General features: G+C 30.5%; 1 protein-coding gene across 1 annotated transcript in view; it reads left to right on the plus strand.

The window, feature by feature from the left end:
- The first annotated feature begins 436 nt into the window (after positions 1-436).
- LOC124357439 (WD repeat domain phosphoinositide-interacting protein 4-like) overlaps positions 437-25,413 on the plus strand; it is a 36,125-nt gene continuing 11,148 nt past the window's right edge. The window contains exons 1-3 of the mRNA XM_046809249.1: positions 437-680; positions 12,064-12,138; positions 22,148-22,340. Of these exons, the coding sequence (XP_046665205.1) occupies positions 611-680; positions 12,064-12,138; positions 22,148-22,340 (338 nt within the window). The 5' untranslated portion in view covers positions 437-610. The remainder of the gene's footprint in view (positions 681-12,063; positions 12,139-22,147; positions 22,341-25,413) is intronic.

Consider the following 25,413-nt stretch of genomic DNA (forward strand, 5'->3'; position numbering starts at 1 on the left):
CTTTTTTGTAGAACAGATATAGCCTTAGACTGTCCAAAGCATAACATTACTTTACAAAATAGAAATATACTAAAATTACGAAACATTTGTTTTTCCGGTTCCGTAATTTCACAGTCCAATACAAAAGAAAGTTGAATTCTGATTTTAGGACGTATACTGCAGAGGTATATGTATCGATACGTTTATTAAATCTGAGATTCGATCACAGTATCAAATAGAAATCTCGAGAATTAATCCAAAATCAAATTTTTCGTGTTTGTTGACATTAATATTGTTTAATTGATGCTTTTGATATATTCCTCATTAATGTGATTACTTTTTATTGCATAATTATTCAACTGAAACGAGTGAGTATCGATATTACGAAAACCTGAGAATTCTGTTTCGAACCCTCTATATCGATATGCAAACTACTCATATCACTTTGTAACGTGTGGTGGGATGGTAGAGGTAGAAATCAGCTGAAGTGCAGCTGGCAAGGTTCTGTTGTTTACAAATATAAGATATTATTATGCGTAAAATCTAAAATGTATAATTTTGTGAAGTAAATAGTTTTTGTTTCTTATTTTTGTAAAGCTTTAATATAAATATAATATTTTTTTATTATTAAATGAGGTCGCCTGAAGTTATGGCTGCAAGATCAAGAGGTGTGCTCAATCTACGATTTAACCAGGACCAAGGTGAGGAACATCAGTGACAAAGAAATTGCATTACTCTTCATCATTCTGATTTAATATTGTATATTTTATTTTTAAAATTTATGAGAAATGTTAGAGTCGATATATATAAAAAATCTGATTTCAATAGAAGTTATCTAGTCTAGGATACATGTTGAATCTTTAGTAATACTTGAAGGTAATGAATGCAATACTATACCCTATAGTTGTAGTTACAACAATTAGTTTTAAAGTGGACTAATTTTAACGTACTAGCTTAATATTTTTTAATCTAATAATATGAGAAACTTGATTTTTGTGTTGTGTTATAATATGATTTTTATGTTATAGTTCATTTGTAGAATTATAATATCCTATCTTCATTTAAATCATCAACTAATTAGCCCCATTTAAAAACAAAATGATCATATCTCGATCATAATGATCATACCTCCTGTGTAATCATATCTCCTGTGTTGGTTTTGTATCTTCTTCTTGGGGAGACTTTATTTAATAAGCGGCCTAAACTTGTTATTCTGTTGTCTTGGAACGATTTGGAATATTACCAAACTTAAATATTATATAATAATTGTAGTACAACAAGAATTATTATACATTAACAACATGAATAAGACATTACAACAAAAAATAACTTAACAATAGCATTAAAAATAACAAACCAACCATAACCTCGACCACATGTTTTACAATACAGTAGAGTCCCGTTAATCCGACCTAATTGAGACCGAGCCCTATTCGGATTATGTGATTGTTCGGATTAGCCAGAATTACAGGAAAATACGGTTTTAAACTTGAGAATTGGTCTATTTTGTTATAGAGTTATCAACATTGTTTATTAAAACATGTTTTCTGACTGTTGCACTGTATTTCTTGACAAATAAACGTGTTTGCGAATACTAAGCACATTTACCGTATTTAGTGTGAGAGTTCTATTGTTAAGCAATGTGAGCTTACTGGATATTGTACGGGCCCACGTGTTCAATAGTTGTACGAAACTACGCGTCATCCAATAGACTCTCTTTAATGCGACATAAGACAATAACTGAATTTATGTCGTTTAACAATTAATATTGTACTCAATAATAATATCAGTACTGTACGTCCAATTTTTGTTTGATTTCACTTCTTAATACAGTAATTTAACTGATACTTAACCTGTAAGTTTCAATTTGGTACTGTATTTAACTTCATTATTTATGTACTGTACCATACACAATTTGTCTTAATAAAATACTGTATGTCTATTTAATTAAAGTTTTCTTTGTTTATGTACGAAATGATGCACCAATTTTCATTTTTTATATAATTATTTCCTATAACTGTTCATTATCGTTATAAATAATTCCTCCTGGACCTGTTCGGATTACACGTGTTCGGATTAGCGGGACTCCACTGTACTTACGGCTTGCCCCATATACATGTGAGCAACCGCTTTTGTGAAATGGAGGAAAGGAATCTTACCCGACATGCGCACCTCTTTGCGGTACAAACAATTACAAAGATAGTCTGCTAGACAGTCTGCCGGTATTCCACTCCTCAACTTCTATGACCACTTGCCAACAACTTTCAATCTCATACTCGTCGCCATTTTTGAAATCTCCAAAAGTAGATATTACTCGTTTATTGTTTACGTTGAACACTATTATAATTTATCAAGATGTTGAAGTCATAGGCCTATCTTAAGTTAAATCAATAATATCAAATTATTAATTTGATAAAATCAACCGAATAACGAGTGTAGGCTGCTTATTAAAGTCTAACCTTCTCCTTAACGAAATCCCAATGAGTTGTGCCCTCTCACTAGGCCTCTACATCAATAGTAGGAGAGTATGAAAAGGATATTTTACTGCATTCTTAATTCATTTTGTCATAATGAATTACTTTATTAAACTTTCACATACATATCCAGAACATTTGAGATTACGGAAATTTGGTATTATCCGGAGGCCACTATTTATGGAAGAGGTTTTTTTACTGGCCCATGGGTATTTTTGAAAAGTGCCTAGGATGACTAGATCGGTTTATTGAATATTGATTATTCTGTTACTAAATGTTATGGCATTGTACTGGTGCACTATTATAATAAGCGGTCAACACCACAATCAAATCACAGACATTCATAATATCGAAATTAAAGTGTTAAATAAATTACATGATTGATTTTTCAAATGACAGCATAAGTTTACTTATATGATAAAGTCTGTAAAAGTTTTAAATTAAAAATAAAAACAAAAATTCAAATTTTAATATTTTATAAATACATTTTAATATAGAAACATTGTAGTTTTGTTCATTTTAATACATTTGAATTCAATTTTTTTTATTGTTCTGTATATCAATAGGAATAAGGGGTAGAGTTTAATAAGCGGACCCGGTTTTTATATCGTATCTGTAATACTGAAATTTGAGTTTTCTGATATATTAGTGCAAAATTTTGAAAATCTGCATTTGCATAATTGCCTCTTGTATTTGACAAATAGCTTTTACTAGCTGTAACAAATCAAATTAAGATGATAATATATTTTTATTTGATTTATTATGTATAAAATGAGACTAAGTACAATAGGCTGTAGTGTATTAAGCTGCCACCACCATAATTGAACAGGGTACCAAATTATCGATTAAAAATACTTTTACTATTGAATAAAAAAACATTCTAATTATAGTTATTTACAATTAATTATTGATATGATTAATGTCAGTTCTTTGTAATGTGCTGAATGACAATATTGTTCCAAATTCATTCAAACAAAGTAACATTATGTGTATGGTATTTGTGTAATGTCTGCAAATACATTGGTGATGTACATTTGTTATTTGTGTTACAAGCTGTGAGACTTGTTTATCCATCAAAATAGTTTAAAGTAACTAAATTTTACACAGTTTTGTTTGTTACATTTTATAAATACACATAGTTTTGATAGTTTTTTTTATTTATCATTAAATTATTACTTTTTTATATATAAAAACAGATGAACTATATTGTAATTTAGGTAAATATTTACTTTAGCCACTTCACTATATTTAAAAAAATGTAAACTTAAAACAAGAAAATAAATGTGTAGGGGAGTAATACAATATATGTATAAAAGGAAGGAAAGCCTAAATAATAACTAAAACGCCCCTGGTTATCAGTGCAGACTTCGGTGGCACCTGTTACCACCCTGCACTTCTGCAAAAAAAAAATCCTTGAGGTAAAACCTAAATTTGAGCTCAGGACACTTGAGTGCTAGTTTCTCCCCTACCCAAAGTTCGTTCAATGTGATCTAATGTTAGAAAGTTTACCTAATGAGGAGCCAACCAGCCAATACTAGAATTAAAGAAATAAAATTTCAAACATGGTTAACCCTTTCTGGACGAAACACGGGTGCTGCCCGGTGTGCTGTGATTTGTTCCGCTAGCGAACGAATCACAGGCACTGCACGCCTGGCCTACTACATCTCATTTCACTGACATTGAATTGAATTGAATTGAATTGAATCATAGTTTTATTTCCAAAAAATATTTACATATGTGCAAATTTACTATTAAATTTATATTGTCTTGTTACTATACTAGTTGAATGTTTACATAACAACATTATACATAAAAATATTATACACATCAAATTTAAAGTGGCCTAGGAAATGAGCCTACATGGGCGGAAAAGCCTGTGCGTAGGCTCGAGTTGCTTCCCTGGAGATTTTGGACGAACTGAATCTGGTAATTAATTAATTATCATATTATAACATCAACACACGCATACACACACACACACACACACAATCCACATAATACGGTATTGAAATTTATCAGCGTAAATACTACAAATAGTTTAAAGGAAATATTAAAAGAGGAGAAAAGCAAAATTAAGGAGTGGTGTGTTTTAAGGATCAAAAAGTCTACCTGCAGAACAACCTAACACATTACTAGCAATTTCTTTACGAACTGTTATGAAATAAAACAAATAAATGTACAAAATAGGAAAAGTCCATCTAAAGGCATCAGTGCTGTTGAAGGGGCATCAAGAGGGGGGAGGCAGGGTCCAAAGTCAGGTCCTTCTGTAATCAGCCGTGATAATTGCCTCGGCCTCCTCCGCGCTGATAAGATATAGCCATTCATTCGAGCGTTTCTTACATGTAAGTATTGAAGGTGAGGTGAATATTTGGTTGTCTGGAAAGTATTTACAGATATTTCTATACACAAGATGGGATATATAAAGAGAATTTGTAGCAGAGAAGGATTTACTGATCTGCATTGATGCGACTCCAATATTTCGTGAATATCGTGTGTTATGAGAATGTGAGATCAGTTTGATGGGTTTTACAGCTCTGCATTTTGCTGCTACCTATTGGGAATAGTTTGAACTATTTAAAATAATATTGCAGCTGTTTTTCTCAGTACATTTACTGGTTTGTTGACGTGCAACAAAAGTTCCAGCTGAGTGAATTGTGTGCTGATGTAAACAAACTATTCAAGCCACAGTGAATCAGGTTCTTTGTACTTTTATTGTTGTTTACGTCATAATACAAGTTTTTCATTTATTTTTACAGTTTATTGGAGTAAAAATAATATTGCAAAACATATACACATATTCAATAAAACAAATATGATAGTAATCATGCTGAAATGTAAAGTATAATTTTCATTCTTGTTTTTCTGGTGAACCATAATATTACAAACACTATTGAAATATTTTACAGGGTGTTGATTTGAAAAGTTCAAACTCAAATTAAAAGACATAGCCCAAGTATCAAAATTCGTAAACGGGAGTGTATAGTACTAATTGGGGGAACAACAAAAATTATTTTCAAAATGTGGGTGTTCCCCCCATGTCACCCCGTACCCAAAGCCAACATTTTGAAATGGCAACTAATACCTTGTGACACCTCAAACTGAAGCTCATAAAAAATGCTGTATTTTGGTAAAAGAAAAATTGAAATCGGCGAAGCCGTTTGGTATCAGCAGCCAATAACGTAATTTCTTACACAATTATTAGTCTACAAACTACTGTACTACTGCTAATAACCAAATTACTCACTGAATACTGTTGTAAATCCTTTGTAAACTTTAAATCAACTGTTCAAGTTGGTAGCCACTGTTGTTTAAACAAAAAAAATAAGCTATATTCAAACTCTTGCCTAGCCTTTCTAAAAGTTTCTCTGGTTAAGCGGCTGCACTCAGCAGTGATCCTGTTTTTCAAGTCTTGGACACCAGTGGGATGTGTTTTTAAAATTTACCATTTCAAGTGACCCCACGAAAAAGTACAAGTATGTTAAGTCTATAATTCTTTTATTGTTTCAACCAAGGATGAGTTTTGATTTTTTAAGATGATATTATCATAGTGTAGCTCTCCGATTTCTGATTGATATCTTCTTTCATTCTGCTCAAATTCAGTAATTTGCTTAGTTAGATAGGAATTTTTCAGGCTCATCTCAAATAAATCTTGTTTGAGTATACTTGATTCAACCAAAAACACATTTCCCACATCCACAGCAAAAGTGAGAGATATTTAAAGGTCATCATCAGTTTGGAGGTTTTTAATCTTATTTTTTAATACTTCCACACTGTCATTTTTCGAGATTCAGTTTCTCATCTTTGGAAGAAGCAGTAGTGGTGTGCAGTTGTTGTCCACTGCTGAGGCCAGTTTTGTAGTCTTCTAAAGCACAGCAGGCTCCTTGTTCTGTAGTTTTGAATCCAAGTTCTGCTTCATTTAATGCCCTGTTAAAGGTCTTATTTCTAGAATTATCTGCAAGATAGCTCCCATCCTTACTAATTTATTCATAGTAAGGAAAGATATCGCCATCATGTGGTTTTGAAACAGTGTTATCTCTACAAAACTTAGTGACATATTTATTTGAGCCTTTTTTATTATTTTTTTCAACTTGTATATAGTTTGTTGGCCAGTGTCAGAGAACCCCTTCAATTTTCCAAACACTAAATCTCCTCCACAAAAGTTATTAGATTTGAGTAAGGCCATTTTGAGTAGTCATTTGTCTGTTCTCTGATTAAGTGAATAAATAAAATAAAGTTCAGTGTTGTATGGAGATTTGACTGACTTCTCTGGTTAAATCTTGAAATAAATAAAAATTCAGTGTTTTATGTAGATTTGGCTTTCCGATATATTTACTCTTTAGTTTTCTTCTTTATTTTCTATAGTTAAACATATATTTATAAAAAATAATTACGGGTTAAATTAAAATCACAATAAATGAGTTAAATTTTCTGGGATGTCATTAAATAAGGAAGCAAAAAATATATTGCCCTCACCAAGATTTGATCCATTTTCCTCTGGATCTGAAAACAAGTACGCTATCCTCTGAGCTATCTAGCTGTGATCTCACATATTACATAAGCTGCACCTTGCCTCAATTAGTTTCCATTGATAAAAAAAGGTTGGATAGACTAGTATTGTTCAATGGTTTTATCTTACTAGAAAATGTCTAAACTCATTGATAGTTGTTTACATAATTAATTTTATTGCAATGTCAGTTCTATTGCAAAACGAATTTGTTATAATTTTCACTAAATATAAATTATATGGAACTAGCGGGCCCGGCGCGCTTTGCTGCGCATTTCAATAATTTTTTGCAAAAGTTGCCCGCGGCTTCGCACGCAATTTCCCGTTGAAAACAGTACACTATATTCACTTATTCTTTTTCTATCACATTCTAAACATTGCTGAGATAATTGATAGTCGTTCCATCGTGAGCCTCTTGGGCGTATTATGAAGGTATGTACCATATTCCTGCCTCTATCTAGCTGTTACCCACGGCTTCGCACGCAAATCTTAAGAACCGAAGTCCTTATATTACTTAGTAAATTTTTTTTTTTACTATAATAAATTTTAGATTAAATTAGTTATATCTCCGATGCCACGATTGAGCTTGCTTTGTTGTCTCGATCGAGAGAATATGTACACACGGAGTTTTGAGAACCATACTTCTGTCAAAAAAAACAACTAAGGTTGATTTTATAACATTCTTTATATTTGTAGCCAACGTAAGATAGTAATTATGATATCTGCATTACTCTTCTGATCAAGCATGAGCATGGTTTATATTAAATAAATATTGCAGTTAAAGGTGAATTTTTACGTCAAATTTGAATTGTATTATCTGGATAGTAAAGTCTATGTTTAACAGTGATTGCAAAAACAGTTTAAACAAAATTTGTCGTTTCTCTTAAGCTTACTCTATGCTTTAAAACTATAAGTGTAATATATGTTTACAAAGAACAGCTGATTAAAAATTTGAAAAGACGTTAACATATGTTTGCTGCAATGCATTTCTTATGGGTATTTCTGTAACCAGTGGGGCGGAATCCTGAATCGGGAAAGGGATGGGCATAGCTTATAAACCTTCTCCGTGGAAAAATACATATACGTACAAATTTTCATCATGATCGGTCCAATAGTTCACGATTCCATAAAGGACAAACATACAAACATTCATTTTTATATATATAGATAGTTAATAGGTGACAGGTTAATTCTTGGTTAACAAAACTTCAAATCATTGAAATAAAATTAACCGATAATATAAAATAACAACTTATTATTTAAAACTTTACCACTGGTTCAAACTCTAATTTTAATGGAAAAAGAAAACCACAGCCCTTTAAAATGTTATGAAAGTTTAAACAAAATCAACTAGTTTACACTGAGATCACTACTATATATAATAGCTAAACAATGATAGTAACTGTAATTTAGTTAGACTATAACTTGGTGTTTTTTTTAAGTATTTAATTTTTGTACGTGTTTTATTACTTATGCACTTACTATTTGAACTTAAAACACGTTAGAACTTTGTCCACCATTTACTTTAATCTGTTTACAAACACTGGACAACTTTTTATGGAATGCTCACTGCAGATTAATTTATAGATCACATAAGCATGTATGATGCCTATTTTCATTATGTTGTTAAAAAAAACACAAAGACCACTTTTTGGTTTTTCGACCGTGTTTCATATTTTGGCACATCTGATCAAAAGAATCCACTTCTCTTTTGGTACTATTGTATACACAATCAATGTCTGGCTTTTTGGTTGTGTCGTCAATGGTTGCTGTATTATGCATGCTTGAGACCAGAACCACAAGTTTTTTGTTTTTTGATATTTCAAACAACTGTAAAATATTCTTATGAAATAAGACCATTTTTGTCGATGGTCTGCACTGGTACCTTGGGTTTATTTTTCTTAATTGTCCCTACAGTTGTCAACTTGTATTCGTTTAGAAGATACTGAACAAGTGTAATATATACTTGTATACTATAATATTATAATAATATAGTATAGTAATATATATATATATATATAATAATAATGATATTATTATAATATATATTATAATACTTGTAAACCAATTATGTATTATGTAGATTGAGTTTGCCCCTTACTCTACCTTACCAGAATTTAAGGGATGATCTCGTTTTACATGGTGAGCTGAAATCCAGATGAAATCTTTTGCTAGCCGTAACTTGCTAACAAAGTATTTCCGACCCATGTTTATGTACACTTTTTCATTATTTTTACATGAATGAGTTATCACAGTTTGTGCATATCTTCATGAATCATCCTGTAGATATATACCTTTTCAGTGTAGTATTGTGTGTTTCTTCAATGCATAACAGATCTACTGTCCCCTCTTTGGTTTTATGCCATACAAAATTGAACTTTTTATCTAGAGCATTGCTTTGTGATTCCATTTGCCATGGTCAAGGGCTCTCTACATTCATTAATTTATTCAAATTGTAGTCCCAGAGTGAATGGTTCAGTGACTCATGTTAGCGCTTGGTCACTCCGTTTTTGTTACACATACAAAATTGCACTTTTTATCTAGAGCATTGCTTTGTGATTCCATTTGCCATGGTCAAGGGCTCTCTACATTCATTAATTTATTCAAATTGTAGTCCCAGAGTGAATGGTTCAGTGACTCATGTTAGCGCTTGGTCACTCCGTTTTTGTTACATACAAAATTGCACTTTTTATCTAGAGCATTGCTTTGTGATTCCATTTGCCATGGTCAAGGGCTCTCTACATTCATTAATTTATTCAAATTGTAGTCCCAGTGTGAATGGTTCAGTGACTCATGTTAGCGCTTGGTCACTCCGTTTTTGTTACATACAAAATTGCACTTTTTATCTAGAGCATTGCTTTGTGATTCCATTTGCCATGGTCAAGGGCTCTCTACATTCATTAATTTATTCAAATTGTAGTCCCAGAGTGAATGGTTAAGTGACTCATGTTAGCGCTTGGTCACTCCGTTTTTGTTACATACAAAATCACCATAAAAAAAATCTGTGCTCCAACGTTAACTTACAAACTGATGCCGTCTGCATAGTTATTTTGTGAAGATTTTTACTAACCCCATCTAGCGGGAAAATTCCACATTACGTGTACAAATGGCAGCTCGTCCTCAGTTACGTTTTTATTTTATTCACCTTTTATACTTATGTAATATATGCTGTGTTATTGTATACTACTTCAAATTAATCTGGCCACTATCTTTAAACCTTAGCAGATGTCAGAAATATGTGAGTATGAGCAATTTAGTTGTTATAAGTGAACTTTGAATTCCAAAAACATTTGTTTAATCTACAACTCCTGGTAACTGAGATACAACCATTTCTTTTAAAACCTTTTTTGTCATATTAAACTTATTAGATCTAAAATATTTGAAAAGTAAAAGTCCTTTGAAATTGAATCCATCAGAAATTAGGTAAATTATTGTGTGTAATCGTATTTCCACTACGTTACTCTATACTTCTCAAAATATTTTACAACCAGCTACCTTAGCATTCTAAAACACTTGTTTCTGTTTTCTGCTATATAATACCTTGTAAATAAACTATAAGCATTTATTTCCCAAATTTTGAATGGCCACTCTCTTGAAATCTATGTGCCAAATTAAAAAATTGTCACACTCAGACTATTTAGTGAGTTTAGTTTATTTTTTTAGAGTATGCTAAGTTTATTTAAATCTATTATACATCACAGATTTACTGCATTCAAAAAATGGAGGGTATGTCTGAAAATGCTTATTTTCCATCTCTATGTGTATGGTTTTTATTGAAAATATTTTGTATTAAGATGTTTGTATTTTGTAGATAAAGAAGTTGTATGTAATTTTAAACAAATTGAAAACAGCAAATTTTAAAATTGGATATAAAAAAAATAAAATATAATACCTGATTTTTCTACGTAATTGCTGTGGTTGTTTGGAATTTGGATGGATGGGGAAAAAGAAAATATGGAAATTATTATGTTTGGGTTTTGTTTGAACATATGTTCAATTTGATTTTTGTTTATTTTTACACCCTGAATTAATTTATGAAATAATATTCACCTGTTATGGGACACCCTGTAAACACATGTAATATATAATAATATAGATTTTGAAATATGATGGTGATGGATTTTGTGGGCCACCATCAGTGAAAATGCAAAAACCTGAAAATTTTGTCATTAGTGTAGATTTCTAGTAAACCATAAATAATTATTATTCAAATTAATTTATCAAGTTTTTAACCCTTTGAGTGCCAAGTATTTATTGAGTGGGTATACTGAAAAGTGCCAGGTATTTTTCTAGTGGGTGTACCTAAAAGTTCTTTTGCAGGCATTTTGCAAGGTTTTAGTAAAAAATTCACAGTTCGATTATTTAATAAGCTATCAACATGATTCTTTTTTTATTTTTCTCTGAAAACTCTGTTTAATTCACATAAAATAACAAAGTTACCATAACACTAAATTTAGGAATACCAAAAATGGACTTACCTAAAAAAAGTTCAAAACTTTTTTAAATTTCATTTTTCAACCAAATTATTATGACCAAAAAATTCATATCCTTTTCTTAGTCCATATCACTAGAAAGTGTATGCAATTGTCTGTAAATCTTGAAAAATTTATATTATTATCTTCAATAATGAGTAAGTATACAACTTTTAAGAAACTATTGTCACATTGTTTCCGGTAGCTATGGCAACCAAAAATGTTTATATGTGAGTTTCATAATTTAAAGTTTGATCGAAAGTGTACTATAACAATTTATTTTGAAAAGAACGATTCTTCACAAACATTTCAATATGATATTATTTAAAAATATTAAAGGTTACAATTTTTAGTGACTTTTTCCCGAACATCCGGTAAAATCGGACGTCGTCACTTTTCGTTTAACTTTTGTCGTCCGGTAAAATCAGACGTTGGCACTCAAAGGGTTAATATATGTTCTGAATATTGTGTGTTTTAATTGTATTCCTGCTACCTAATGAAGTATTTATTTTCTTACTAGAATCAGAGATCAATTTAACAACCTGCCTTTTGAAATAAGGAAAGTGTATAGAGAAAATTATAAGTATTTGTTAGAGTTATGAAATTAAGTTACACCTATTGTTTTGTGTTACAGGTTGTTTTACTTGTTGCATGGAAACTGGATTAAGGATCTATAATGTAAATCCCATAGAAGAAAGAGCTCATTATGGTATGTTAACAGATTGTTACTTAAGTTAATATTAGTTATTTGAACAATTCTAGAGAACTGTTATAGTTGACTACTAACTAATGTGACTCACCTAAATTGTATCTCCCAACTGTCCCAATAAAGTCTGCTATGAAGTTATATGCATTCCTCTACGTGATGTTGTGCCATAACTCTGCTATATTCCATTTCAAATTCCAATTATTTTCTATGGGATTCTCAGGTTTGGTGACCATGTCGGCCAAGGCAGAAGTGCATAGTCCTTGTCGTTGAACCAGTGTGCATTGTGTAGGAACATTGGTTCTTCAAATATTTGAACCTATCTCTTACTATTAAATGTTATGTTTCATTTTACCAAAATATGAAAACAAACTGATGTGTGGTGTGAATACAGTTAACTGTTTTACAAATGACGGCTTGGGACAGTGCAACTTGACATATGAGAAATCAATGTAAGCATGCAATGTGAAGAAATATAACTTAATAGCAAACTGTTAGATCAATTTTATATTGCTTAAGTAAATATAAGTTTTTCTGTCTCGGTACTGTGTTGCATTACCGGAGTATTGGAGTAGAGAGATTATGCTCCGGAGCAATATCACATCAGTAGAGGCAGACATGCCTACAGTCAGGTTCATCTTATTAGTTAAGTTGACCACGACCAGACTTCCCCTCCCCCACCCCTCACTCCTCTAGACACTTACCATCAGCAATCCTCTCCCACACAAGCTACACAACACACTTGATCACTCATTAGGGCTCAGTACAACTGACAAGGTCACATGCCCTATATTTCATTGTTCCTGCTGCTCTTCAAACTCATTTCTACCATTAACCTATTTCACACTTTTCTTCATCTTAATTCAATTATCTGTTTTTATTAGTATATTTACCACCCGGCGGGGATTTTATTAACGTATATACATTTTCATCGGGACAAGGCAAACACTAGATACACTATGACACTGGAGATATCATAGATTGGAAGTAGACGCTTTTTGATTGAAGTAGGATTCTGAGACCTACATATGTATATACCGTACTTTCTTAATTTGGCAACAAGGCAGGCTCAATTGTAACTAGATAAGACTAAAATTGAATTTAAATGGTTGGAAGTAGATGCTTTTTGATCGAAGTACCACTGATCAAACACTATATATTTATTTAGAGGTTAATGTACACTGATGATGGTTAAAAACCGAAACACTTGTATGTAATAAAAAGTTTTATTTTAAAGGGTTTTAGTTACTTTCATTACATTAATATATATATATATATAGATAACACTATAAGTGGAGTTAATAACATAACAAATATGACTAACAACCAATCCATCGTCCACAAATACAAATACCTCTCACTTAAGTTGGCAAAGGTAAGAGAAGATATACAGTTTAATAAGATATTCCTGAGTGAAAATATTATTCCAAATTATGTTCAATTAAAAACTAAATCTACATCAAGAGCTGTGCTAAAAGCATTAAAAAGAGGAAAATAATATGGATAAAAGAAGAAATTAACAGTTTATATGCAAAAATGAATGTAATAGTAAGATCAATTGAAGATATTAGAACAGAAATCAAATTAACATTTCACCAAGAGAGCATTGAAGAAATTGATATTAATACACAGCAATGGATCAACCCTATCATTTTAAAGAAAAAACAGGTTCATCTTAATAAGTTTAATAAATTGATTAACTCACAGGAAGACAATAATTCAAAAAACTATACATTTGATGATAATGAAGATTTCTACCAAGAATAATAAACTTATCATCTATCCAATTTAATGCTGAGGAGTTGGCCCTATTGGACAAATCACTCAAATATAATATAAATCTTGACCATAAAATTCAAACAATCGAAGATGATCTAATCAATTTAGAAACAGCCATAAAGAAAAACACACAGAACTCCAAGAACCTTTCCGATACAATCTTGTCCATGAACTAAACAAAAGTAATTTTAAAGTACAAAATCATAATCAATAAAAACGTCAAACAATGATAATATGAAGTTAGTAACATCCATATCAAGAAAACTAAAAGAAAATAATTGTATAATATCAAAGGGAATACTGTAGTAGTTATCGGACAGTCAAACATATCAAGAAAAAGTTTGAAACATTCATTGACAGCAACAAAAAATCTTAAAATTTAAAAAGGACCCCAACTCAAGAATACACAAAAATTTATAAATGCCACAATAACTAAATGCAAAATTTTATCAAAAGCAGAACAATACCAACTCAAAAATGACAAATCCAAAGCTCCTACTCTAAAAGGTCAACCAAAGACACATAAACCAGATATTCCAATTAGACCAGTAGTAAACTTTCGTAACTCTCCTACTTACAAGGTATGTAAATTTTTAAATAAACAAAATAAAACCCAAATACATTTTGAAAATAATTACAGTATATCAAATTCAAGTAATTCTGGCAAATCAAATTCGAGATATTCAAAATTCCATTAAACTCTTTCTTCATTTCTTTTTGATGTTAACAACATGTACTCAAACATTCCAAAACAAGAAACAATTCAAATCCTAAAAGATAATCTAATAAAATACAGTAAACTAGATATGAATGAAATTGATGATATCTTATCATTGACAAAAGCAACTGTTAATCAAAAATTATTTTCAATACAATAAGGACTTTTACAAACAAGAAGATGGGTTGGCAATGGGATCTCCTCTTTCAGGCCTTCTTTCAAATATATATATGCAACATTTAGAAAAGAACAAAATAATGAGTGACACTAATCCATTTAAAGACAAAATCATTTATTGGTTAGATATGTGGATGATATATTATGTCTTTTCAATGGAGATGAAAACCAGGCAGAACACTTTTTTAACATTTCTCAATTCTATATCACCAACAATTAAGTTTTCTAAAGAAATCCAAAAAGTCAAAATTAACTTTCTTGATATAAGTATTTCTAATCTTAATGGAAATCACTCATTTGAAATTTATAGAAAAACAACCCAAACAGATCTTCTAATACATCATCCTCTAATCATCCTTGGAAATACAAATTAGCAGCATTTTTCACTCAATGGTAAACAGAATGTTTAAATATACCAATGAGTTGATGAGAATAAAAATTAAGAAATTAAAATAATAAAATACCTACCTGTCAAAAATGGATATCAACCCCAAATTGTAGACAAAATGATTAAGAAGAGAAAATAAGAAAAAATTAAATCAATAAAACCAACAAAATACTACCTAATCATAATACTACAGAAATTCAGAAATATATTTGTGTACCATTCAATACTAAATTAAACAAAGCTGTTAGAAAAACCTTTCAAAATTCAAAATTCTCCATCAGTCACCAAACAAGAAATAATACATTTAAACTTATTGAAAACAAAGTGAACCAAAATGATGACAAACAGGGAATTATACAAACAATCTGGAGTATACAAAATTAACTGTAGCGACTGTGAAAGCTATTATATTGGGCAAACTGGAAGAAATTTTAATTAAAGGTTTAAAGAACACATACAAGCTTTTAAAAAACAAATATATGTCTACAATAAAATCAAATTTTGCTGAACACTTATTGGAGACTGACCATAACTACACAAATATTTGAAAAGAACATGGAAATTTTAGATATCGAAAGAAAAGGAGAGAAATTAAACACAAAAGAAGAATTACATATTTACCTAAATTTATAATAAAGATCCTCATAACATTTTAAATAGTAATCTGAAAAATAAGACAAATCCAATTTTTGAAAAAATTAAAATATTAAATACAGATTACTAATAAGGAAATTACAACTGTGTCATTTAAAATTTAACATATGTTTAAAAAGATCCACATGTGTATATCTAATTGTTTATTATTTATTTAGAGGTTAATGTACACTGATGATGGTTTAAAAACCGAAACACGTGTAATGTAATAAAAAGTTTTATTTTAAAGGGTTTTAGTTACTTTCATTACATTAATATATATAATCTATATAGATAACACTATAAGTGGAGTTAATAACATAACAAATATGACTAACAACCAATCCATCGTCCACAAATACAAATACCTCTCACACTTAAGTTGGCAAAGGTAAGAGAAGATATACAGTTTAATAAGATATTCCTGAGTGAAAATATTATTCCAAATTATGTTCAATTAAAAACTAAATCTACATCAAGAGCTGTGCTAAAAAGCATTAAAAAGAGGGAAAATAATATGGATAAAAGAAGAAATTAACAGTTTATATTGCAAAAATGAATGTAATAGTAAGATCAATTGAAGATATTAGAACAGAAATCAAATTAACATTTCACCAAGAGAGCATTGAAGAAATTGATATTAATACAACAGCAATGGATCAACCCTATCATTTTAAAGAAAAAACAGGTTCATCTTAATAAGTTTAATAAATTGATTAACTCACAGGAAGACAATAATTCAAAAAACTATACATTTGATGATAATGAAGATTTCTACCCAAGAATAATAAACTTATCATCTATCCAATTTAATGCTGAGGAGTTGGCCCTATTGGACAAATCACTCAAATATAATATAAATCTTGACCATAAAATTCAAACAATCGAAGATGATCTAATCAATTTAGAAACAGCCATAAAGAAAACACACAGAACTCCAAGAACCTTTCCGATACAATCTTGTCCATGAACTAAACAAAAGTAATTTAAAAGTACAAAATCATAATCAATAAAAACGTCAAACAATGATAATATGAAGTTAGTAACATCCATATCAAGAAAACTAAAAGAAAATAATTGTATAATATCAAAGGCTGACAAAGGGAATACTGTAGTAGTTATCGACAGTCAAACATATCAAGAAAAAGTTGAAACATTCATTGACAGCAACAAAATTTAAAATTTAAAAAAGGACCCAACTCAAGAATACACAAAAATTATAAATGCCACAATAACTAAATGCAAAATTTTATCAAAAGCAGAACAATACCAACTCAAAATGACAAATCCAAAAGCTCCTACTCTAAAAGGTCAACCAAAGACACATAAACCAGATATTCCAATTAGACCAGTAGTAAACTTTCGTAACTCTCCTACTTACAAGGTATGTAAATTTTTAAATAACAAAATAAAAACCCAAATACATTTTGAAAATAATTACAGTATATCAAATTCAAGTAATCTGGCAAATCAAATTCGAGATATTCAAATTCCATTAAACTCTTTCTTCATTTCTTTTGATGTTAACAACATGTACTCAAACATTCCAAAACAAGAAACAATTCAAATCCTAAAAGATAATCTAATAAAATACAGTAAACTAGATATGAATGAAATTGATGATATCTTATCATTGACAAAAGCAACTGTTAATCAAAATTATTTTCAATACAATAAGGACTTTTACAAACAAGAAGATGGGTTGGCAATGGGATCTCCTCTTTCAGGCCTTCTTTCAAATATATATATGCAACATTTAGAAAAGAACAAAATAATGAGTGACACTAATCCATTTAAAGACAAAATCATTTATTGGTTAGATATGTGGATGATATATTATGTCTTTTCAATGGAGATGAAAACCAGGCAGAACACTTTTTAACATTTCTCAATTCTATATCACCAACAATTAAGTTTTCTAAAGAAATCCAAAAAGTCAAAATTAACTTTCTTGATATAAGTATTTCTAATCTTAATGGAAATCACTCATTTGAAATTTATAGAAAAACAACCCAAACAGATCTTCTAATACCATCATCCTCTAATCATCCTTGGAAATACAAATTAGCAGCATTTCACTCAATGGTAAACAGAATGTTAAATATACCAATGAGTGATGAGAATAAAAATTAAGAAATTAAAATAATAAAATACCTACCTGTCAAAAATGGATATCAACCCCAAATTGTAGACAAAATGATTAAGAAGAAAATAAGAAAAATTAATAAAACCAACAAAATACTACCTAATCATAATACTACAGAAATTCAGAAATATATATGTGTACCATTCAATACTAAATTAAACAAAGCTGTTAGAAAAACCTTTCAAAATTCAAAATTCTCCATCAGTCACCAAACAAGAAATAATACATTTAAACTTATTGAAAACAAAGTGAACCAAAATGATGACAAACAGGAATTATACAAACAATCTGGAGTATACAAAATTAACTGTAGCGACTGTGAAAGCTATTATATTGGGCAAACTGGAAGAAATTTTAATAAAAGGTTTAAAGAACACATACAAGCTTTAAAAACAAATAATATGTCTACAATAAAATCAAATTTTGCTGAACACTTATTGGAGACTGACCATAACTACACAAATATTGAAAAGAACATGGAAATTTTAGATATCGAAAGAAAAGGAGAGAAATTAAACACAAAAGAAGAATTACATATTTACCTAAATTATAATAAAGATCCTCATAACATTTTAAATAGTAATCTGAAAAATAAGACAAATCCAATTTTTGAAAAAATTAAAATATTAAATACAGATTACTAATAAGGAAATTACAACTGTGTCATTTAAATTTAACATATGTTTAAAAGATCCACATGTGTATATCTAATTGTTTATTATTTATTTAGAGGTTAATGTACACTGATGATGGTTAAAAACCGAAACACGTGTATGTAATAAAAAGTTTTATTTTAAAGGGTTTTAGTTACTTTCATTACATTAAATATATTTAATATTTTATACTGAAACCTCAAATTTTTATATGGGAATTCTTCCATTCCATTTCAGACTTAAAACATAATCAAATGTTTCCTCACTTCATGACAGCTTTAACCTTTTACTGCTCGTTGTTAGTATTTTTTTTAATTGTTTAAAAATTAAAAATTATTTTAAAAAGAGTAATTTTTAAAATTATAGCTCATATGCTCATGACTACTGTGCAAAAAACCTACTATTCAATGGGTTAAAGTAGAGCCAAAAGTTGAATCAGTTAAGTAGTTTTTGCATAATGGAAAGATGAACATTCATGTATCCAAACTATACTTCATAATATTAAAAGTTTGATATGTAACTAAGCAATTCTAAATTTATAATGTTCCAACAGTCATTTGTAATAATTTTTTATTACCCTCCTGATGTTAGTAAATATAAATTAAATTTTATAGCTTATATTATTTGCAGAACAAGCTTTATTATGCCATTAGCATGATAAGTGTTAACCGCTGGAAATAGTGTAACATAATCGTGCTGTAACGAGAAAATCTCTCCATGAAACTCGATTATATAAATTGTATATACATTAGTCTGTTAGGTATCAGCACTTAACAGGCTGTAAACTCTTTCTCATTTTCCCCATCATATATTCAATGTTTCTATTGGTATAACTGTCTGCTGTATTACATTTTGAATCGCAGCCAGCTGGTATACTTTGTTGTTGTTTTGACAATCACCATAATGTGATACAGCTGTAGTCAGTGTAGTGGAAAATGGCATGTTTTAATAGCATGAAAGCTTTTAAATATTGTTAATCTTGAACGTTATATTCTATAGAACTATACAGGGTGAGTGGCTCTTTGTGTGACAAAATTTTTTGGGTTATAATGCAATGTAAATGTGATACAATGGTGGTTATAAAAAAGTCTAACTCCAAACATTTGGTCTGAAATGAATTATTTTCAGTTTTTCTAAAAAACCCGTGTTTTTGTACGTAAATCTGATATTTCTCAGCAACTTATAGACGTATGTGAGCAAACTACACAATTTTTAGATTCTCCGATAAATTTTCGATTTGAAAAAGTTATCGGTTCAAACGGTAAGAAAAGAAAATTTAGCTTCAGGTCGATTTAAATGCCCAAACTGCTAAGTTTCAGAAAAACTGAAATATCATTGAACCCCATATTTTTACCACACCCTGTACACAAGAATGTGTCAAGTGATATTAAAAACTTTGCCATTTAATAGGCTTTTAAAATGGTATGCCATATGACCATAGTTAAGTATTCGGTTACCTACTGTTTATTGGTTTGAATATTAAAAAAACACGCAAGCTACAAAAATATTTAAACAATTTAATAACATCTGTACTTAATTTTTATGTTTTATAAAACTGCCTCATAAAACAAGGAATTGAATATTTAAAAAAAAGTAAAGCAGTTTAAACATTAAAACATTAAAAGTCACATCATTGCAGTTCATTCTCAAAATGGCGACCTTCTTTTCTCACACAAGCTCTTGCTCGCTTTCTCATTGCTCCTGCGGTCATTTCAAAAGACAGTTATTCTCGAAGCCTTTGAGCAGCCAGACCCATTCTCCCTCGTAATTTTTTTCTGAGTTTACTGGGGTGGAATAAACTTCCTGCTTAAAAACCCCCACACAAAAAAGTCAAGAGGTGTAAGATCGGGAGATCGGGCAGGCCATGCGACAGTTCCCCCCCCCAAATCCAATCCACTCGGGATAGTTTTCAGTCAGCCGTTGACGTACTGTTGCATTAAAAATGTGGAGGGGCTCCATCCTGCTGGAATATAAGCTCGTCTCTTTCAACATTGTTCAAATTGTTCTAGAAGGTTAGGTAGGTCATGTTGCCAAAAAATCTAAGTAGGTTGTTCCATTTACAGTTTCATCAAATATGTGAGGGCCAATCAGTTTGGTCGCCTAAGACTCCAAACCAAACATTAATACTAAAACGCGTTTGAAAGGATTATTCCTTTATCCGGTGTGGGTTTTGTTGATCCCAGTGGTGCATATTATGACATTTGACAATTCCTGCTCTTGTAAACAATGACTCATCAGTCCAAACGATTTTTCGATGAAAATGACGATGCTCTATGTCTCTGTTTAGCAACCAACGACAGATTTGTACTCTAGGAGCATAATCAGTTGCTATCAGACCTTGAACAGGCGTAAAATGGTATGGATGGAACTTATTTCTTATGCAACATTTCCAAAAACCTACGTCTCTAGCAAGTTATCTACTACTAACTTATGGATCATTCCGTACTGAATTTAGAACTACTTCATCTAATCCTACATCATGAAACTATGTGTCCTACTTCGTTAGGTCTTTTGTGAAACTGTACCTCCCTCCACAAGACGTTGGAGTCTTGAGAACACAGAATGACTGGGAAGTCGGCGATCAGGGTAGCGAGCTTGATACTCTCTTTGGGCAGCACGCGCATTTCCATCACAAAACCCGTAAATAAAGTGGATATCAGCGTATTCTCGAGTAGTGAACTCCATGGCAGCCTACACTTGATTAAATTGAGTAGAAAAAAATAGTTTATTGGAGGGTAGAAGTAATTTTATGTGGACACTGGTCTTACAAACCATTTTACGCCTGTTCAAGGTCTGAAAGCAATTGATTATGCTCCTAGACTACAAATCTGTCGTTGGTTGTAGCTTGCGTGTTTTTTAATATTCAAACCAATAACAGTAGGTAACCGAATACTTAACTATGGTCATATGGCATACCATTTTAAAGCCTATTAAATGGCAAAGTTTTTAATATTCATTTGACACATTCTTGTGTACAGGATTTGATAAAAATATGGGGTTCAATGATATTTCAGTTTTTCTGAAACTTAGCAGCTTGGGCATTTAAATCGACCTGAAGCTAAATTTTCTTTTCTTACGATTGAACCGATAACTTTTTCAATCGAAAATTTTAACGGAGAATCTAAAAATTGTGTAGTTTTGCTCACATATGTCTATACGTTGTTGAGAAATATCAGATTTACGTACAAAAACACGGATTTATTAGAAAAACTGAAAATAATTCATTTCAGACCTAATTTTTGGAGTTAGACTTTTTTATAACCACCATTGTATCACATTTACATTGCATTATAACACAAACAATTTTGTCACACCAAGAGCCACTCACCCTGTATATTGCAATGTGCTTATATAACCATGGAAAATAAGAATTTCTAGGTGATAAAACACCATAAAAATTTGCATGCCAATGGACTACATTTTTGTCTCATAAAATCATCATTGCTCATACTAATTATCCAACAAACTTATATCTGCGTATTAAACTGTTCTAAGTTTATGACCTGCTTTGTTGACAGACCTGGATCTGATGGGCAGCCTGTCACAGTGTGAGATGTTGTACAGAACAAATTACTTCGCAGTTGTCTCAGGAGGAAATCGTCCAAAATTTGCCAATAATACTGTACTTATATACAATGACCAAGAAAAGAAATTTGTTTATGAATTAACATTTACTTCCCCGGTAAAAGCTGTGAGATTAAGAAAAGACAAGTAAGTGCATATTTTATTCCCTTTATTTTACTTATTAATAACTTTAAAGCAATAACAGGATTGTTTCAAAACTATTTCATTATGTGTATACACAGTGTACATTCCTTTTTCACTATAGCAGTTCCATTACATTAGAATTCAAAATAGTTTATTCCATAATTCAAAATAGTTTATTTCATTAGTTTATTTTAACATAATACTGACTATGGTATCTTGAAATAAAATAAATAAATTGATGCAGAAAGGGAAGAGTGAGAAAATAGTATGAAGACTAAATTTTTAAAATAAATCCCTGGTGGGGACAAGGACATATTCTCTTATGCTGTGAAAGGGTTGTATTGTTAACATGGCAACAGGAAGAATCACATGGAGGTTGCTGAATATATTTTATTCTTAAAAAACAACAATGTTTAATACTGATTCTGCTTTTCTAGCAAATAAAATGTTTCTTTATACTTATGAAGACCACTAACAGTGTTAAATAGTTCAAATCACTGCTAAATAGAAACATATACCTCTGAAAATACTGTAATTTTTAACAATATATGCCATTGTGACGTGTATTTACTTTAACCAGCCAAAATGTCACTTAGATAGTCAGATACTGTATAGTATAACCTTATGGGGAGACCTACAGCAGTGTCACATACAATTCAGATCACTGCTAGTTTGTGACATACTCCGCTGAGTGTCCAGTAAGAATGAATAGGTTCACAATTTCATCATATGCAGCGACAAGAAAGATTATTATTAACACATTCACTCTTTCAACAGGTTACACAAAGTATCTGTACTGCTTTGTTCAAAAATATACTATAGAACACTATACTGTGTGACTTGGGAATAAAATTGTTAACAGCGCAATGCGGCCACTTGAAGAGAGGGGTGAGAGGCTGTCATACCCAAGGGGGCCTGGTTCATTATTTTTTTAAATTAGTTAAAGAAGTTTTAGAATTAAAATCAGGAAAAAGTTTATAAAATTAGATAGCTACTATAACCGGCAAAATTTTATTATTACGTTACAAGTATTGATCTACTACTGCAAAAATCATAAATTATATTTTCAGTACGGTTTTACATTCACAAACCACCAAGACACCATCATTATTAGTGGCTGTCAGCGAGTTATTGTAGTATTTGTACGTCGTCCTGGGCAAACACTGCTAGTCAGACTGGCCAGGGCCAACACAAACACTAGGCGTTCATGTCACACGGCATGCATGGGTGCTTGTGGTACGGAGTACTGGTGACATTGGATGAGCAAGTAGCAAATTGACAACATCAACCGTAGATCCAACTTGCAGTTACACACAGTGAAGATATTAAGCAATTCATACAGATTGTATTTTTCACCTTTTATGAAGTTCCAATTGTTGTGTTTGATATAAATGATGTTATGTTTATGTTTGATGTTCCATATTATCTTTAATTCACTGTGTAATAGTGTGTGACGTGAAGGTCGTAGATCATTCATTTTGTCAGTACTCAACACGTTTTTATCTTTAAAATGTGTTTTTCTAGAAAAACTTCATAATCCAAAAAATAAACAATTTTGTATTTAATATTCCAATTAAAGTTTAGACATGAAAAGTTATTTAGATATATTGTGTTCAAAAGCCCCACAAAATGGTTGGTTATCTCATCAACCTAGATGATAAAATGCATGTGTTTAACTAACTCACTGTCCTACTTTCACAAGTCTAATTGTCATTAACTGGCAAAATCATAGCACAAAAGTGAACATCTATGCAGTCAGGACTTGTTCTTTCTTTCACAATACAATTAATATAAACTATGCTTAAAATTCCTTTTGCCATTCACTGTCTACAATTGTTGTTTGCCATATATTTTTGCCATATAGTTTATATTGGACAAAGAGACTGAAATAAACAAAATAAATTGTGAATACTGTAGGATGATATGCTAAATTAAGACTAAAAGAAATTATAAAGCCTTAAAAATAATACAATGATGCTAAATGGCATATTTGAATCATCACTATTACCAATGGGTGTGGTTTTAAAAAATTTGATTGTCACAGCAAAACATTTTTGTAACTTTCACGTGTGGTACAAGCTGCAGGTGTTAAGCAAAAGTTTAATAATAATAATCTAATTAGTTTTAACTTATATATTGAAACTTATTGTCATGTGATTATTCAGAGTTCAGGACACCCATTCATTATTTTTCTGTTCAAAACTGTACAACAATCACCTGTTTATAAACTACCTAAGATATTTAGTAGAAAATGTCTTATACTTCATTGTTACAAAATAATTCTTTGATGACAAAAAAAACTAAAAACTTTTCTTACAAAAATTTTTTTACAATCCAACAAAAGAAATCCACTTGTAATTTTATGAAATAATTTATGAGAGAATAGTTTTGAACTAGTCATTGTGTACAACTGTTGAAAGGTGATCTCGAACTCTCTCAAATTTTGTAAATAATTTTTAATAAAAATGTTTGATTGCACACTACTTGAAGACACACTTTGATTTATTTTTAAAGTACTCAAATCGACTTGAAAAAATTGTTTGCAGTTGAATCTAATTTCAACTCCTTAACAATACAATATAATAATATTTTCTTAGAATTGTTAGGATGTATTATTCTTCAGCAATCCTTATAAATGGAATAATCCTCATCAGACATCATTAGGAAAACTGTTGTAAACATATTAAAGACAGGATATTATTAGGTCTAATGTAATAATACAAGATAGTAGAATATGTTATCGATTTAATGTGTAAAGAATTGTTGCGTGTTTTAATATTTAACTGTTGTTTTAAAGCTTATGTTATCCTTATATGATGATTATGTACGTGTGTGAGAAGCCAAAGCTTATTTATCTAGTTTAATCATACTGTGATGTTCTGTGGATTTTTTGACTATAAATAATGTGTTATTTCTACTTTCACTGTCAATTTTTTTTCTTCTTTGCAACATCAATTACTGTGTGTAAACTACCAATATTAATTCATAACCTAATAACATTGTGTCATAACGAAGTCTTACTCGGCTAAACTAAAAATGTATCTTCAGTTTGGCAATTCGAGATAACATTCACACA

Source organism: Homalodisca vitripennis, chromosome 3 (assembly GCF_021130785.1).
Source record: "Homalodisca vitripennis isolate AUS2020 chromosome 3, UT_GWSS_2.1, whole genome shotgun sequence".
Lineage (NCBI taxonomy): Eukaryota > Metazoa > Arthropoda > Insecta > Hemiptera > Cicadellidae > Homalodisca > Homalodisca vitripennis.